Source organism: Odocoileus virginianus, chromosome 30 (assembly GCF_023699985.2).
Source record: "Odocoileus virginianus isolate 20LAN1187 ecotype Illinois chromosome 30, Ovbor_1.2, whole genome shotgun sequence".
In the NCBI taxonomy this organism is placed as follows: Eukaryota; Metazoa; Chordata; class Mammalia; order Artiodactyla; family Cervidae; genus Odocoileus; species Odocoileus virginianus.
In genome coordinates, this window is record NC_069703.1 from 12,272,873 (window position 1) to 12,291,154 (window position 18,282).

Sequence of the window (18,282 nt, forward strand, 5' to 3'; positions counted from 1 at the left end):
AGTCAGTAAATTGGTTGTGTTTTTTTTATTAACACTAGTATTAGTTTTGTCCATTACGTGGTTCACAATCCCTGATAATAAGTGTTGAAAGATGTTATTCTTAGGTATAAAAAAATGTCTCACTAAATAAAACTGTTTTTCTCATCATTTTGGCTACTCAAACTCTCAGCTAAGTTTGTTTAATTATATTCTTTCCTTATTTTTTGATAGAATCATTATGTATATCTAAATATACATCTAAATACACATTAGTAACTTCTTTTTCTTCTTGTTTTAGTTTAGGTTTTTTTGAGAGCAATCTTAAGTCCTTTTAAAATATGACATGTAGAAATATTAAGAGAAAAACAATGTTTGATAAGATCAGACTTCAGTTTTCAGAGTACTTTCCTATATAATCATGGACTCATTTGAGTTTTATAACAACTATACTTACGGGCTAGAACCAGATATTGTTATTTTTACAGAAGAGATAACAGATTCAAATAACAGTTTAGTGATGGAACTTGGACTAAACCCAAATCTCCTGATTTCTAGTTTCCTTCTTTCCACCTTGAGTTCATTGGTATATAGTCAAGAAGAAAGCTGTGTGTGTTGAATACAGTGGAATTTGCTCATTAACTCTAATTGAGAAATTGTGGTTTGATTCTGTTAACCTTCTGATTCTTTCAAGTTATCCAGCAGTGTTAATCTCAGAATACTTTTTACATATTTCTTTTTTCCCGCTTGTCTAAGATAAGTAAAATTTATGGAATTAGCTAAAGTGGATGGATTGTATATGCCAGTATCTGAATTTTCACTGGTATTATTTACTAAACTAAATCATAGCCATTAACAGTTATTATTTCTTGATTAAACAGTAAATATAATTTTTAATACACAGATGACTCGGGATATTAGTCATGCAGAGCTAGCTGACAGTTGATCGCAAACTATCAGTAATTTCCTTCTAAGAGACACACAGTAACATGCTCAAGTCAGACATGTTGACTGTTAAAATCCATTATGCAGTTTTATATATAATATTGTGATTTTTTTAGTCTTTCTCTTTCTGGAATACTTGAACTCTTAACAGGGAAAAGTGTCTTATTGACTTTTTCCATGTACCAAAGGTTAATTCAGTTTTTTAAATAAAGTGAAATGTCTTGTATGAGCCAAAATTTACTTCCTTTGGAGCAAATGAATGACACATATGAATAATCAATGGATTCTACATGAGAAGGCTTGAATATGTAACTTAGAAATAGCAATAAGATACTTTTTTCTAAATGATCATCTTGGGCTCCAGTTTTAAACTCTATGAGAGGTTTGTGATAATTAAGTTCCATAGGACATTTTAGTTGTCTCATTGAGTGGATTTCTGTTATACTTTATGTATTGCTAACTGAGTAAGAGAACAGAATGCACTACTGACTGCTTTATTAATTATGCATTAACATAATCATTTATTGGGTGCCTATTACATACCCATGTCTGCACTAATAAGTACATGAATGTAGAGAAGAAATATAGTACATAGTTAATGCCAGGATAAAGGAAGTGGGTCACAGAGTGGTGCTTCTTCTCAACCAAGTAACTACAGATGGAATTTAGCATTTTCTCATTCTATTTTTTTAATTAACTGACATTATTATAAATTATAATGTGGTTCATAGAGTATACTTGTATTCTAGAAATTGGATATAAGTTTTCTTGAGCAGAAAGTTACTTGACTATACAGAATCTTTTGGTTATGTTATCTGCTGTAATAATTTCTCCTAGATATGTCTTGCAAATTATTCTTTGAATTTAGTGTGTGTATGTCTTATATGGTATTAATTAAACTTGTAACAATAAAATCTGTTGGATTTTAGTTGCCATTACCCAGGGAGGAGCAATACAGCTGGCTAACAATGGTACTGATGGGGTACAGGGCCTGCAGACATTAACCATGACCAATGCAGCTGCCACTCAGCCAGGCACTACCATCCTGCAGTATGCACAGACCACTGATGGACAGCAAATCCTAGTGCCCAGCAACCAAGTTGTTGTTCAAGGTAAGAGAATTCAGAACTCACAGGTGTGGTAAATTCTTTAAAAGGTTAAAATTTTATAGACTCAGAAAAAAGTAAGTATGGTATTGCAAAGCACTGTTAAAATACAGCTTATTTTCTGCATCATAGATAATATTTTCCATAAACTCTTCTTCCGTTATTCCAACTGAACCAAAATATCATGGCATAAAAACAACTACTTTCAGTTTTAAAAATATAACTTCTATATTTAACACCTTTAACATTTGGATGTAGGAGAAATGGGTAGGCTAGAGGGAAAGACAATAAAGGAAAGGGAGTTTAAAAAGCTTGTTTCTAAATCTAAATATATAGATTTGCTTTGTGACTTTGAGCAAGAGCCAGCGTCCCCTAACCTTTTTTTTTTTTTTTTTCAATGTGTCAAATGAAAAGTTGTACTAAATCACTGATAAGAATCTTTGGAGGTTCAAATTCTGTTTCTCTGCTTTTAGTCAGAAGTAGTTTATATGTTCATTTCTATGGTCATCATTTTTTATTTCAAAGGAAAGCATTATGTTCTGAAAAATCTTTTGCCAGTGTGCAAGTCCACTGCTCTACAAGCAAGAGTAGTTAAATCCATGGTGAATTACAAAAATTCAAAAATTACAAAAATTTTTTCTTTTTTGTTTTGTTTTCTTGTTGTTTTCTTCCTGTTTGTTTCAGAAATATTTATGAATAGTGGATCATTTTTATTTGAATTCATTGCATATTTTAAGAATGATTTATGCCAGATTTTAAAATTTGCATATTAAGGAAATAATAAATCTGTTTCTAAAAATATTTTCATTAATAGTATGTTTTGTCTCTATTAGGTAATGACAGATATGCCCCTTCACCATGGATGATTAATTTTCTATAATTCTAAAACCAGCTAAAGAATCAGTTTATTTAAAGGGCCCTAATGTACTTACAGAATATTTTGTTACTAAACAAATAATATTTGAAGAAGATAATATTTTGCTTATTAATGGGGGTTAAACCTTTTCACTTTACATGCAGGTACTCAAAAATTATAAAGCAGGATGTCAGTGAATTTGAATTCTGAACATTAGTTTGAAGATGGTAACACATTTAGTATATACATCTTTTCCACTCAAACTACACATTTTAATTGATATTAATAACAAATATGGATAGTTTTTAAAGAGTTACAAATTCTCTCAGATAATGTTAGGTTTCTTATTCCTAGGAGGGTATATTTATTATTAGGTTGTTTTTAGAAAGAGACTTTTTTATTTCACAAATGATGGATCATTTAATTATAAAAATAAAACTTCAGTTTATTTAGCCATTACCATTTACATTAAAACAGTGCTTACAGGTAATATAATTGGTATCAAGTGATACACTTTTTCATCCTTTCAGTTTTATTACAATTAGGAATTTATAATAGTTGACTATAATGCTTTATTTTCTCTTACATTTTGCTATTTTTATGAAAAGTCATGGTTGTTTTTATGTCGTGGCAAGAGTCTACTTGAAATTTTTTAACATGAATTTACCAATATCAAAGGAAGACATTGAGGACTATACTCTGTCTAGGAAGATCATCCAAGCTGTGCCCTACTTACCTTTTAGATTTAAGGTTGGTAAACACGTTAAGAACAGAACAGAACTACGTTCCAATGAAAGATAAATGTAAGATCCAGCAGACATAAGTCATGAAGACCCTTTTTCATCCAAGTACCTATACTAATAAATACACTAAATTGAAATTATTTCTGAGTAATGAATGACCCAAAGAGTGCTGCTGATTCTCAACATTTTAGTCAGAATCATCTGTTGCTTTTTTTCCTTTTGTATGTTCAGATTGATGATTAACCCATAGTTTTACCAAGTCACAGTACTTCAGTGTCTCACAGCATGCTCACTCTTTCTCCTTTCAGCTGCCTCTGGAGATGTACAGACATACCAGATTCGCACAGCACCCACTAGCACCATTGCCCCTGGAGTTGTCATGGCGTCTTCCCCAGCACTTCCTACACAGCCTGCTGAAGAAGCGGCACGGAAGAGAGAGGTTCGCCTCATGAAGAACAGGTACATTTACTTAGATTGTTGTAGGTCAAGTATAACTTCAGATTCTGCCAGATGTATGTCAATAGGATCTTTGCATTGGGATTTTTTTTCTCTGGTAAAATTGATGGATCCTGCTAAAACTTCTCTATTTAATAAGTTGCACTTAATGACATGGCTAATGGTTAGTCTTTGATGATGAATAGTTTTCTTTCATGCACTTTCTCCATGAGAGAGAGAAGGCACAGCTTTGCTATATTTTCACTATTGCTTCAGCCAGCTGACTCAGTTATTTAAAAATTGTTTCTTGTCACGAGTAGTATCAAGAAAATTAACAGTTGTGTGTGTGTGTGTGTGTGTGTGTGTGTGTATAAATGGTAAGCTTTATTTACATTAAATGTATTTGTAATAAGATAAATGTATGACGACTAGTCCAAGTTTTAATGCATATTAAACACCTAAATAAAGATTTTTCAAAAAAGATTAATTCTGAAAATATCTTATTATTGACAAAAATCTTAAAATCGAGCTAGTCTTCAATAGTGAACATGCTAGAGGTCAAAAATTTATTAAACATGGGAAAGTTATTTTCATAAAGTAAATTCATAGCTATAATTAGCTTTGTCATTAAAAAACAAAAGCAGATAAAAAAATTTATTTACTTGTATTTACCTTAGTATTTTTATGTATTTAGCTTAGGATTTAAATATTTACCTTAAGATATGGAAGTTACCTAAGACAAACCAAAGAAAAGGAAAATAAAGATATTAAAAGTTTGAAACATTGAAAATATTCCTCTGCCTTTCACCCCAAGATTCTTCACATGCTGTGATGAAGTGAAGGAAACATGAAAGTTGAATTTAGAGGCTCTAGATTCAAATCTTGGATCTACCCCTTTTGCTGTGACTTTAGAACATAACCTCCTAAACCTCAGTTTTCTGGCGTTTTTACAAAGGATCTGTTGTAAAATAGCATCCCACTACCCACCCAGAGGGTTGTTCTGTGGGTCAAATAAGATAATTCCTTTGAAAGCACTTTGTAACTGCAGTCCTTTATTGAAACATCTGTTTTTCTGCAATTTCATTTTTCAACTCAGATCAGCCTCTTTCATTCCTAAAATATTCTTAGCTATTACAGAATGTTAGTAAATTACATCTAGACTATGAGAAATGGCACAGTTTTTTCCCAGGTTATTAGGTAAAGAGTTGGAAACAAGCTGGGTAGCTTATTTGTGCTCTATCAATCTGTGATTTTCTGTAAGTATTTAAGTTAGAATAATGAGCAGAAACATAAAAGCTGTGTCCATATTTAAATGTATTTAAAAATATAAACTCTGTTTAAACTTTTTCAGTTTTAAATGTTTGTAAGGAAATGTTTGACCCTTTTTAAAATTAGAAGCAAGTATGCTTAGAAGTCTCAAGTAAAGGCTAGGTTAAAAATTTTAAGATAACAGTACTTACTAAAGAAACCAGTTCTCAACAGACACAGCAGTCAGGTAAAAAATAAATCTCTTGATTATGAAAACATCAGAAGGACTTCAGATTGTGGCTCTGTAGTCTGGCTCTGTAGAACAGAAACACTTAAGAACTAGGTAAGGAGGCAGCACTAGGGCTTCTTGTCTGCTCTGGTGTACAGAGAGCGAGCTGGCCATTTATAAAAGCAAATTAATTTGACTGGCATACCAAATTTTCCTTTTTCTCTATTCATTTGATTTATGATTTCACACACACACACCCAGGCTGGGAACAGGGCACACAGAGCTACAGCCCCTAACAGCCTCTGCTTGCCTGAGATACTCAGGGAAGCTACCTAACTTTAATAAGCTCTTTAATAAAATACTTTGGCTTGGATTTAGAAGCTACCTAACTTTAATAAGCTCTTTAATAAAATACTTTGGCTTGGATTTAATTTCACTCTAAGGAAACTTCCCATTGACTGCTATAGCTCCCTTTTCCCTTTATTCCCAGATTCCTGCTGCTTCTACTTTTTCAACTTTCATCCATTAGAATTTGCCTTCTGTGCCCACCATACCATTGTAATGTCTACAAAAACGTAGATAACCTTCCATTTGGCACATCTAGTATTCTCTTTTCATTTCATTTTACCTTTATGGGAGTATTTGACACTTCTAACTGCTCATTTCTCTAAACTCTTCTTTGGCTTAGTCACCTGGTTTTCTGCCAACTTTTCAAATTTCCCCTTGAAACTTTTCATGCCTACCTGTATTTCAGGCATCACCTTAATGTTGATACAGCTTAATTACATACTGGTTTTGACCTCTCCCCTGAGATATTATTTATTTAGGTACCAGTATATGTTAGAACTTTGTTTCTTTATATATTTCATTAGTTCTGCCCACAGTAAGAAAGAAGCTTATCTCCACTTTACAGTAAGCAGGTAAATATTTCGCCAGAGGTCACACCTTTTAAGAAATGGGTAGAACTGGGATATAAGCCTGGATCTAGCACCAGAGCATGTGCACATGCTACCTCTCAGGTTCCAGCATGCAACTGTCATCGCTTGCTCTGCCACTCAAACTGGAACACGTGGTGGCAGTGTGCTGGAGATGTGTAGGGCCATGCAGCAAACATGGGAGCTTTCCTTGAATATTTATTTTGCTCAAAAATTTGACAGAAACAAACATTTTAAAGGTAAAACTAAAGATTCAAAACTAAAGGTAAAACTGAATTCATACCAACAGTAGTTGCTTTGGACTGGGCCCCCATCCTTAGTTTTCTCTGGTATTATGGTTACTTAGGTGGAAAAGTGAGAGTAATCAGTCTTCTCCTGAACATACTCACTAGGATAGGTGCCCCTTATGCACCTCACACAAAGGCTGTCCTCTAAACTTGGATAAGGAAAAGTTGTGATGCCTCAAATTCTGTAACATTCAAATTGCCATATACTCAAAGATAAAGTGGTAAATGTTCTAAAAGTATAGATGGTTACATTAATTGTGTTGCTACAGTAACAAAAAATCAGTGTCTAAGAAACAAAAATCTCTTCCTCACTTACATTTTGGCAGCTGCAAGTCATATGCTATGGCTTTCCTCCACATGCTCCCAGCCAAAGGAGGAGCATCTCTTTGAGGCCTGTCCTTGTAGCAAAGGGAAAGCGGCAGAGCTTTTTGAAGCATCTGCTTGATTGTGGACATCACGTCCACTCGAGTACCACTGGCGAGGAAGCAGGTGAGGACAAGCCCAGCGTCAGTGAGGTGGGGATGTATGCTCTTCCCACAGGGAGGGGGGAGTGAAAAAGTATGGAAGCAATGCAACCCATCTTGTAATTTTAGAATGCAGGAAGAATTTAAGAGGTTTCATAAAAGTAGAAGTCATAAAGAAAAAGGTTAAGTAGGTATGACAACACCTATGATTAGCCAAGGAAAAGATAAAATAGCAAAGCAAACAAACTAGAAACCTTTTAACAAATAAAGTCAGAAGATTGATAAGTTAAGGGTATGTAATAGGTAGATTTAAAGACAATGAATTAGAAATAGGGTTAAAAAAAATCAGAAATTCAAACCAAGTAAAATGTATGCTATGTCACTGAAGGTACATCCATTCAGCTTCCATGGTAGCTCATCTGGTAAAGAATCTGCCTGCAAAGCAGGAGGCCCTGGTTCAATTTCTGGGTCAGGAAAATCCCCTGGAGAAGGGATAGACTACCCACTCCAGTATTCTTGGGCTCAGACTGTAAAGAATCCATCCGCAGTGCCGGAGTCCTGGGTTCAGTCACTGGGTTTGGAAGATCCCCTGGAGAAGGGAACAGCTATTCACTCCAGTATTCTTGCCTGGAGAATTCCATGGACAGAGCAGCCTGGCAGGCTGCAGACCATGGGGCTGCAAATAGTCAGACACGACTGAGTGACTTTCACTTTTTCATTCAACTATAAAAACCAACCATTAATAATGAAGATTTGTTTTTATTGAGATGGGAAGATGCTCAAAGTGGAAAAGAGCAGGTTACCTATATATATATTACAATCCCATTTTTATTTATTTTTATTACAAAAGATAAACATGCTCATTATTAAGCATATTAGAAAACATAAGCTAAAATATTTACTCACCACTAATGTGCCACCCAAAATGTTAACATTCTGGAGTATAATTTTTTCCCCTAGTATATATGTGCAATGATAAATAACATATTTTTAGTATAGTTTTTAACTTTTTATTTTGAAATAATTTTAGCTTATGGGAACAGTTAAAAACATTTTAGTATAGAGTTCTAGATATCCTATCAACCTTCTCAGCCTTCTTAGACTTTTAGCATATTCTATAACCAGTCTGTGTTTCTTAAAACTAAAGAAATTAACATTCTGTTATATACTATGGATAGTAATTAACATAGTATTTTTGGACTTCCCTGGTGGCTATTCTTGCCCAGAAAATCCCATGGACAGAGGAGCCTGGCGAGCTACAGTCCATGGGGTCGCAAAGAGTCAGACATGTCTGAGTGACTTCACTTGCTTTCTTTTTTATCATGGTATATAATACCACTAAGTGAACTATCCGTTTTATTTGAATTTCCTCAGTTACTCCACTTTCCTCTACCAAAATCCAGTCCGGGTTACTACATTGCATTTACTCACTGTGGCTCCTTATCTCCTCCAGTCTGTGACAGTTTTTTCTTTGTCTTTTGTGGCCTTGCCACTTTTGAAGAGTAATAATTAAGTTTCTTTCAGAATATCCCTCACTTTGGACCTGTGTGATGTCTTCTTATGATCAGGTGAAGGTAATGAATTTGGGGGAAGAATCCCACAGAGGTGTAGTCTGCCCCTTCTCGTCACTTGTCAGGAAGCACTTACTAGCATGATTCATTCCTGACGGTGTTCACTTTGATCACGTGGTTAAAGTGCTGTCCAGCTGCTCCACTCCATCTGTTTTTCTCTTCACACCCTATTCCTTACAAACAAGTTACTACATTCAGCCCACACTGAAATGGAGGATTACTAAATGCCACCTCCTGGAACTGAGAGTATCAAAGAATTTGTGGTTTTAGGTGAAAACTAACACAGTAATTGGTGTAATTTCACAAAGATACTTGGAGACTGTGCAAATATCTTATTTCTCTTTCAGGTATTCCCCACTAATTTTAGTATTCACAGGGGGGTCTTTCCTGCCGTGATTATTATTCCCCATTCCTTCTGCAATTATTAACTGGAATTCTTTAAGGAAAAGCTGTCCCTTCCCCATGTATTTATTATTTATATCAGTATGAATTTACAGATATTTACCTTATTCTTTGGGCTGAAATTCAGTATTACTTAATTACGATATTGTTAAGATTATTCCAGCTTTGGCCATTAGGAGTTCTTATAAGTTGGTCCCTGTGTCCTTTAGATGGCATCTTAATTTTCTTGAAGCACATCTTTATTTTCTGACACTACATTATCCGGGTTCAACTTCTCATCTTACGGTTTTCTCTACCTTAGCTTTGAAATCAGCCATTTCTTCAGTGAGCCCTAGTTTCTTTCATTGGAAAATGGTTTACTTTGACCACTTGGTTAAAGTGCTGTCCAACTGTCCCTCCATTACAGTTATTTTTCTCTTTTTATAAATTTTTCAAAGTGCTCTTTGCTACTGAGGTTTCACAGGCCCTCTTAAAGGACAGAGCTAATAAATAAATACGTGTGTGTGTGTATACACACTAGCTCATGTATGCACACGTCTATAGTTCTATGTATTATAACTCACCCCACTGACTAATCTGTAACCACAGGGCTTATTTTAGCCTTCCCTTTCCCCTTTCCCCTTTGCTTATTTGTAACTTCGTTCTCTGACAGAAACTTGGCTTCCCAATAAAGCAGGTTTATTTATGTATTTCTTAAACGCTAGTATCATATAAAATAGTTTTATAATTGCTAACTTATACCCCTGTCAGAAACAAATTTACAATACAACATTTATGTACAATTCTTTTTTTTTTTTTTTTTGCTTATAACCTTAAAGTACTAGTGAAGGCACTGTTTTCAGAGTTACTTAGCTGTGCTTCTTTTTTCTCCACTCCTTTCAGTGAGGTGGGTGGTGGTGGTGTTTTAATTGCTAAATTCTGTCCGACTCTTTGTGACCCCACGGACTGTAGCCCACCGGGATCCTCTGTCCATGGTATTTCCCAGGCAAGGATACTGGAGTGGGTTGCCATTTCCTCTTCCAGAGGATCTTCCCGACCCAGGGATCAAACCTGCGTCTCTTGCTTCACAGGTTCTTTACCCCTGAGCCACCTGGGAAGCCCTCAGTGAGGTTATGTCATACATTTACAGTAAAGTTAATTTGTCAACATGTTCATTCAATTCTGGGATTACCTGACGTTTTGTTTTCTGTTTTTAAATTTTGTGCTGTATGGTTCTATGGCGTCTGACAGACATGTCTGCCACCACAGTGCAGTACAGTACATTTATACCATTTTAAAAAGAATTCCTGGTGGTAACTCTTGGTGGTCAGCCTCTACCCCTTTCCCCAGCTCCTGGAAACCACTGAACTGTTTTCCATCTTCTGTGTTTTCCACAATCTCCTATAAATGTAACCTTTTGGATCTGATTTCTCTCACTTAGCACAACATATTCAAGATTCATTGTTAGTGGTGTATGAATCAAGCAGTTCGTTTTATCCTTGGTATTCTATGGATGTGGTTTATCCATTCACCTTAAAGTTTATGTTCATTTCTAGTTTTGAAGGATTATGAATAAAGTTACAATGAACAGTTAGATACAGGTTTTTATATGAACTTTCAGTTCACTTGAGTAAATATCTAGGAGTGGCCTGGATGGATGGAATGGTAAGTATATATTTAATTTTATAAGAAACTGCCAAACTGTTTTCAGAGTGGCTATACCATTTGCCTTTCTACCAGCAATGTATGAAAGTTCCAAGTGCTCTGTATCAAGTGTTATAACTATATTTCACATTTAGGTCTCTGATCCCTTTTGAATTAATTTTTATAAGGTGTGAAGTGTGTTCAGGTTCATCTTTCTGTATCAACTGTTTATTCTAGCACCATTTGTTAAAAAAGATTTTTCTTTCTTTGTGGAATTGCCCTTGTACTTTTGTCAAAATGTACTTGACCATATTTGTATAGGCTTGTTTCTGGGGTGTCTGGCTTACTCCATTGCTTTGTGTATCTGCCCTTTTGCCCATCCAGTCCACTGGGAGAATCTTTTCATTCTCTTCTGTTCTTAAAAATACTCAGAAATTTTTGAGATGCCTTAAGAGTCACTCCCCAAGCTGAAGAGTTCTTTAAATTTTTTATTTAAAGCTCATTTGAATTTTATATTCTACTCCAGATTACAGTAATTTTTATTTTCATGTGAGAACACTTGCTACCCTTCTGCCCCATCAATTAAAATTGGTGCTTCAGAACAGTTCTTTTTTTTTTTTAATCAGTTTTCTATGGTATGTTGAAAATTTTACATTAGGCAATTTCCAAGTCATTCTCTTTATTTTTTTCAAGTGCCTAATCTATAATATGTTAAAATGTTTGTTGCTTTGAGCCAGATTTTTTTTAATGTATTCTATCTAACACAAAATAAAGAATGCAGAAATGTTGCGTAATTTTTCCTGTCTTTTGCTTATAGGGAAGCAGCACGAGAGTGTCGTAGAAAGAAGAAAGAATATGTGAAATGTCTAGAAAACAGAGTGGCAGTGCTTGAAAATCAAAACAAGACACTGATTGAGGAGCTAAAAGCACTTAAGGACCTTTACTGCCACAAATCAGATTAATTTGGAATTTAAATTTTCACCTATTACGGTGGGAAAAGGACTGGCTTGGCCACAACCAGAAAGACAAACATTTTATTTTCTAAACATTTCTTTTTTTCTATGCGCAAAACTGCCTGAAAGCAACTACAGAATTTCATTCATTTGTGCTTTTGCATTAAACTGTGAATGCTCCAACACCTGCCTCCACTTCTCCCCTCAAGAAATTTTCAGCACCAGGAATCATGAAGAGACTTCTGCTTTTTATCCCCTGCCCTCTTCAAGAAGTAATAATTTGTTTACTTGTAAATTGATGGGGGAAATGAGGAAAAGAAAATCTTTTTTTAAATGATTTCAAGGTTTGTGCTGAGCTCCTTGATTGCCTTAGGGACAGAACTACCCCAGCTTCTTGAGTTGACGTAATGTTTGGGCCGCATGCTTAAAGTAAGTAAGGTGCAATGAAGAAGTGTTGATTGCCAAACTGACATGTTTTCCCATTTCCATTGTGAATTATGTAAAATCATGAAAGAGACATACCCGCTGAGAAAAGAATTTAACGATGGTGTTGAAGAAATTAAGAATGAATTCAGAGTGCTTTCTATGTACATTCTCTTCAATACTGAATATTTGTCCTTGGTTCTTAAAAATACTCTGTATTAACCATAGCTCTTCGATAGGGCAGTTGTTGCTTCTTAATTCAGTTCTGTGTGTGTTCAGCATTTATGAATACATTAAAAGAAGTAACCAACTGAATGAAAAAGCATGGTATTTGATTTTAAATTAAATCAAAGTAAGTAAAATTACAAAGCTTCAGTGTAGTACTAAATTTTTAGTACAAAGATGCTCATTAGTAAACCAGTTCCTTGAGTTATATAACAAGGTTTTTAAATAGATGTTTTTGTCATCACCTTCAAACCTATTTATATTGTCACACATTTACTTAAAAGGGTTTTTCTAATTAAACTGCTCCCCTTTGCACTTATACCACCAACAGGAAAGCCTTCAAGATGTTGAAGTAAAGTGATATATTTGTTTATAAAATGTTACACGTTGTAGAAAAATACTGATTTTAAATTGTTTCCATATTAACATACTTTAACAGTTTAGTGAATTTTTTAATGAAAGAAGTTACAAGGATATAGTTTAAAAGTACAATATTAGATATACACAAGGAAAATAATTTTTTTCAGACTTATTTGAATGACTGCTGTACTACAATATTTGAATTGTCATTCTTACAAGACCTTTTTTGTTGTTTTCTTCCAAAAGGGATAGGGATGCTTAGCTTTCCAATATGTTGTATATCCTTTGTTATTCTGTAAAGGAGCTACCTAGTTTAACTCCTGACTAGAACCATCTGTATTTGTATGTATCACACATTGTTTCCAATATGACTTAATTTTAATACTCATTTTATTCACTAAGTCGATAAATTTAAAAGCTACCCTTTAAAAAAAAATAAGACTGAAATAGATTTGAAAAATTTGAAATTGACATGTTAGATTATAATTTCTCATTTGAGAAGGTTTTTTTTTTTTAAGAGAGTCTAGGATTTAATGTTTTATATTTAGTTATGGGTTTTTAAAAGTTTGTTAATGTGTTAACAAAATATGCAGATGTGGATATTAATTACTGAGTCCATTTTGAAAAGTAAGACTTTTAATTAATATTTGTAAATGGTATTTTTTGTTTGTAACAAAGCATTGTCTTTTTTTAAGGATGCACAGAGTTTATGAAGCAGCATCATTCTAAGAATTGAGTGATGTAGTCTTATCTTTGGACAGTTCACCAGATTCTCAAGAAGGCTTTCAAACGACTGTAAATTTTGTTGTTTATCCTGCTGAGCTAACGGTGAAAGTTATAGCATCAAAATTATTTGTATACCAACTTAGATATACCTTTTTCTAAAACTGGTTTGATAGAAACCAAGCAAAATCAAAAATCTGTTCATAAACCAGAATTCTTAAATGAGTCAGAATGTCAAAACTGAACATTTTAAGTCATAAGCTTTAGAAATGAAAATTGCTTAATATTTAGCAAATTAAATGTTTTCAGAAATAAGGCTTTCTGTTTAATTAGAAAGTTGGTGGTCTCTTAGTCCCTGATAAATCAAGGCAATCACATCCATATTAGCTGGTTGGATTTATAAATTACTTTGAGGATGACTGCTCTGGTTTGAAGTCAGTTAATGATGAGGTAAGAAGTATATATTCTGTTGCTAAATCTGTTTAGACCTTGGAGAGACTTGAAGATTTTCGTTTATACAGGTAGAAATTAAGCATCTTTTGTGAAGACTTTTTTTTTTTAAGAGAATTGGGAAAATGTGTTTGTTTTTAAGCATGCAACTTTGAGAATCTTTGTTAACAACATAATTTTTAAAAATCTTACAGCCAAGAATATATGTGGCCACATTATAAATGTTTTTTCTCTTCATATTGGCCAAAAGGGAATAAAAATGTCATCATAGGAATCTGTACATATGCTACTGATTTGCCTAGAAAATAGCAAGTTTGGTATTGCTCACTTTGCAAATATAGGGCCATGTGGCACTTTTATCTATAGGACAGATTAACTCTAATAAAAATGAAGTGGGAGGGGTTTATTTTTGATATATTGCTCTTATGAGTTTTTAGGCTTTGATAGTGTTTAACGGAAAAGTGGTTTAGAAAGGGCTAGATCCAATGTGTTCACATTATTAAAAAGAATTGACACCAGGTGTAATTTTTAAGTTCATTCTTTTTCAAATTCAAGTACCATATTGGCAACCATAATATTGTCATAGGTGCTCTATTCATTTAGATATTCTTGGGGGGATGGCATTTGTATAATACATGTGTACATATATATATACATACAGTATATATCTGAGGCTCTGAGAGCTCTTAAGTCAGGAATGCTGAGTATTATAGTATATTGAGGTCAGATGAAATTTTACATTTTTGCGTGATCTGTTGCATCCCTTTTGGTAATTTCTTGGACTGCATTACTCCAGCACTCATGATTGATTTTTTTATCTGCTGATTTTCTTTTTTTAATTGTTAATTTTCTTTGACTTGATACTTTTAAACATGTTACCAGTCACTTGAACCACCACCACAACCACCACCACCCCCAAAAGTGTTTGGTTTTTATGCTTTGTCTCTGGCAGCTATAACAGTGGTAAGAAAATTTTGAAGATAGCTTCTAAAAGGTACCACTGATTTTTTTCAGAAATGATCCTGGGGGAAAATTTTTGGTGTTTTCATTTGAGCAGGGATTTTTGTCAGAAAATATACTTAGATGGTAAGTCAGCAGCAGTGCTAGTATCCGAAAGCACAATACCAGTCAGGCAGGCTGTCCGATCAGAAGTCATCTGGCTGAGGTTTATCTCTGTCTCTCAGGCCTAATCCCTGATCCTTTTGACCATTTAGGGTGACATGTGGAATCATACAAAGGCTTAGGAAGATACAAGTTTGTTTAAACCAGGATGCTTTTACTTACTTTAAGTGACTTCAATCTAGATTTCTCATTTTCATTTCTAATATTTTTAATTCTGTGATCAGCTATAGTCAGCTGTCAGCATAAATTGGTCTCTTTATTTTGAAGATCAGAAGGTTGGCTGCTTCATTTTTCAGGATTAATAAGGCTGACATCTTGAAGTTAAAATTTTGAATTAAAGTAGGTTCCAAAGACACTTGTTACACACCATTTCATTTTTTTTCAAGAGGCTTTGTTGCCTTTGTAACCCTGAAAACTGTTGGTATATTGTTTCCCATTGACTTAAGACAAAAGTTGTATATTTATTTGGATTATATTTACATTATATTCTTTGTAAATGTTTGGTGTAACTTGCACTTTTAAAATGACCCTGTTTGGGGTATTAGCAAACTTGAGAAATTCCCTCATCAATTAATTGTCATCTGACTTTTATGTCTTTCTCCTCTCTTCAAATCATGTGTCTTTTTTATGGAAGCTTTTCATTGATTAAAATATTTTATTTAACACCTAAAGGCTAGCCTTATAAATAGCTGTAAAAAGAGAAACATAAGGAAATTAGACTAGTTCAATTAATTTAAAAATGGGTTCAAACCCTGTCTAATTCTCTTTCATCATGAATAAAGATAGAAGGAAATACAACTCAAGTGAGTAAATATTTCCAATTTTAAATGAGATTCTGTCCTCACCCCAACATTAATACTATGTATAGGATCCTAAGATATCCTTGAATTTGTGCAGAACAGTGAAAGACTTCAAGGTAATGTTGTCATGGAGAACACATGTAATAATTTGATTAATTTTTTCACTTCAAATTGTTTTCGTTAACATAAAAAATAACTGTCTAAATTTGACTGGTTTCAGATGAGAGGAAAAGTGATGTGTGCTTATAGTAAGCCTATAGGTGAAGAATTGTGGGATAAATTTGTTCACTCAGTTGTACAAAGCACAACTAGGACTTTTTGTTGGATGGCTTACATACATCTTGAATACTTCTAATGTTGATGTGTTGACTTTTTTTAAGTTGACTGCACAGTCACTGTATGTACTAGGAACTGGTTTCCTTGACTGTCTAGAATCAGCGGCTGAGAGAGGCGCTAATCCCTGAGGGGTCGAACATATCATGGAGCTGAGTCAGTATGGAAGAATTTCAAATCAATCAAACAGGGTGCTGCAGTTCCATCTGTCTCATCTGCTGATGATAAGTTCTTATTGATGAGTGAATGTAGCTTAAGCCTTTGTATGTGTCCTCAGGGGGCAGACAAACTTTAAGAGGGACCAGATAACGTTTGAATGGAGGGATTATATTTCAGGTGTTTTAGCTTGAAATTTATTTTTTAAAAAAATAAAAATAGAAAAAAAAAAAAGAACAAAGCCTGTGAAGCAATTTGATACTATAAACAGGTTGAGTTGTTTAGCACAGAGAGAAAATATTGACCTGTCTGCATTCTGGTACTGTGCATACAGGTCCTAGTTGGGTAAAACACGACACATTTTGAGTTATTCTCACCAGCAAGTAAAGGAAAATGAATATTCTTCAGTAAATGTCTTTTGAAAGTGTCAAACCATAGGAAATGCAAATTTTACCTGCTTTATACAGGCATTATTTAATACTTGCCTATAGAAGTATGGCATTTCTAAGCTGGTGTCTGAGGAGCATCTCAGATATGAGAGTAAATCTAACATAGTTCAAAAATTGGTAGGGAAGGAAGAAAATCCCTGCAGACGATGATCTTAGTCAGCTGGCCAAGTGAAACGATCTGTCATTGTGTTTGGGAAGTTTTATTTTCTTAGGTTTTTAAAATTGAATTGGTATATGCTTTATAGACATTGTATTTTTATCCAGGTGCCACTCCAATTTGTGTATGTAATAAAATTATTTATATTAAAATTGGGGAATAATTCGTTGAGTATAGATTAGGATGGCAGAGAAGAGTGCTAGTTCGCAGTTTTCCATGTAAAGTCCCCAACTGGTTTGTCATGTCAGTTGTCATCCCCACCCAAAGAAGGAATTATTTCTAACCTAGCTGTATCACTTGAAACTTCAGAAATAAAATAATCAGGGAAGTTTCTAGAGAGAAAAGTGTTGGGTTTTCGGTTTTGTTGTTTTGTCTTTCCTTGAGGATTGGGGTCAAGAATACCTCCCCCCAAAACTGTCAGCACAAAACAGGGTATTGACTTTTAACTCTGATGTTCCTATTGGAGTTGAATACTAAATAAGTAAATATAGTGAGGAAAATGCATTTCTAATAAAATTCCCTACATTCTAGAAGCATCCCTGTTTTAATTTTTTTTTTTTTACCTAAATCTTTTTGTGCTTTGTGTAAAGAGAAAAAAATGTACTGAGTTATAATGCATTTTATTAACACTATGTACATATTAGCCGCTTTGTGTTCAGAATGGTAGCAATTGCTTTGTATATTAAAGTAATCCTTGTGAATTTGTGAAATATTGTCATAAAGTGCTTTTTCTTACTGTAATCTTTGTGGTATCAACTGTCATAATGCCCTTTTTACACAAACATTTATGTGCTGTCACATAAACATGCTTTTAAAAACTCCTTAAGTCTCTTTTTTGGGATGGGATCATCTACATTGTGGTTTTTCCTAGGTGTGTGAAGGAATATTTTGTGGACTTGGTTTATTTTGTTAAATGGCAAAAGTTAATGCTAGAATATATCACAAGCCTATGTTGCACAGCAGCAGAAAACTAACTCAAACTTAACATATCTTTACTTAATTTTACTGTATTCCTGGTTTTTAGCACAAGATTTTTTTTTTTCAGTAAGATTAATCAACAGCGCCTTTTTGAGGGTTTAGAGATGTTACTGCCCTGTTGAGACAACTGATGGGAGACACGTGGCCAGCTGTGTTTATTGTCACAAAATGCATGTTTGCATTGGAAGGATAAGAATAGATGACTTCTTGGGTCTCGTAATTCTAAAGTTCTGTGATCATGTAAAATGGAAGGAAAGGGGAGGAGATGTGGTTAATCTACTCTTTGCTTTAAGCACAAGAATAAAAGATTCTCTCCTGTACTATTGATTCAAT

General features: G+C 34.1%; 2 protein-coding genes across 8 annotated transcripts in view; one reads left to right on the plus strand and one right to left on the minus strand.

Annotated features, from left to right (window-relative positions):
• CREB1 (cAMP responsive element binding protein 1) overlaps positions 1-17,792 on the plus strand; it is a 54,278-nt gene extending 36,486 nt beyond the window's left edge. For 4 of the 5 annotated variants that reach the window (XM_020913882.2, XM_070458534.1, XM_020913880.2 and 1 more), the window contains 3 exons: positions 1,851-2,033; positions 3,935-4,085; positions 11,638-17,792. In XM_020913882.2, coding sequence (XP_020769541.1) covers positions 1,851-2,033; positions 3,935-4,085; positions 11,638-11,782 — 479 coding nt within the window. In that variant the 3' untranslated portion in view covers positions 11,783-17,792. The remainder of the gene's footprint in view (positions 1-1,850; positions 2,034-3,934; positions 4,086-11,637) is intronic. The other variant, XR_002317865.2, reaches the window with a different exon arrangement.
• METTL21A (methyltransferase 21A, HSPA lysine) overlaps positions 1-18,282 on the minus strand; it is a 49,325-nt gene that overhangs the window by 16,469 nt on the left and 14,574 nt on the right. The gene's annotated exons all lie outside the window — the stretch shown is intronic.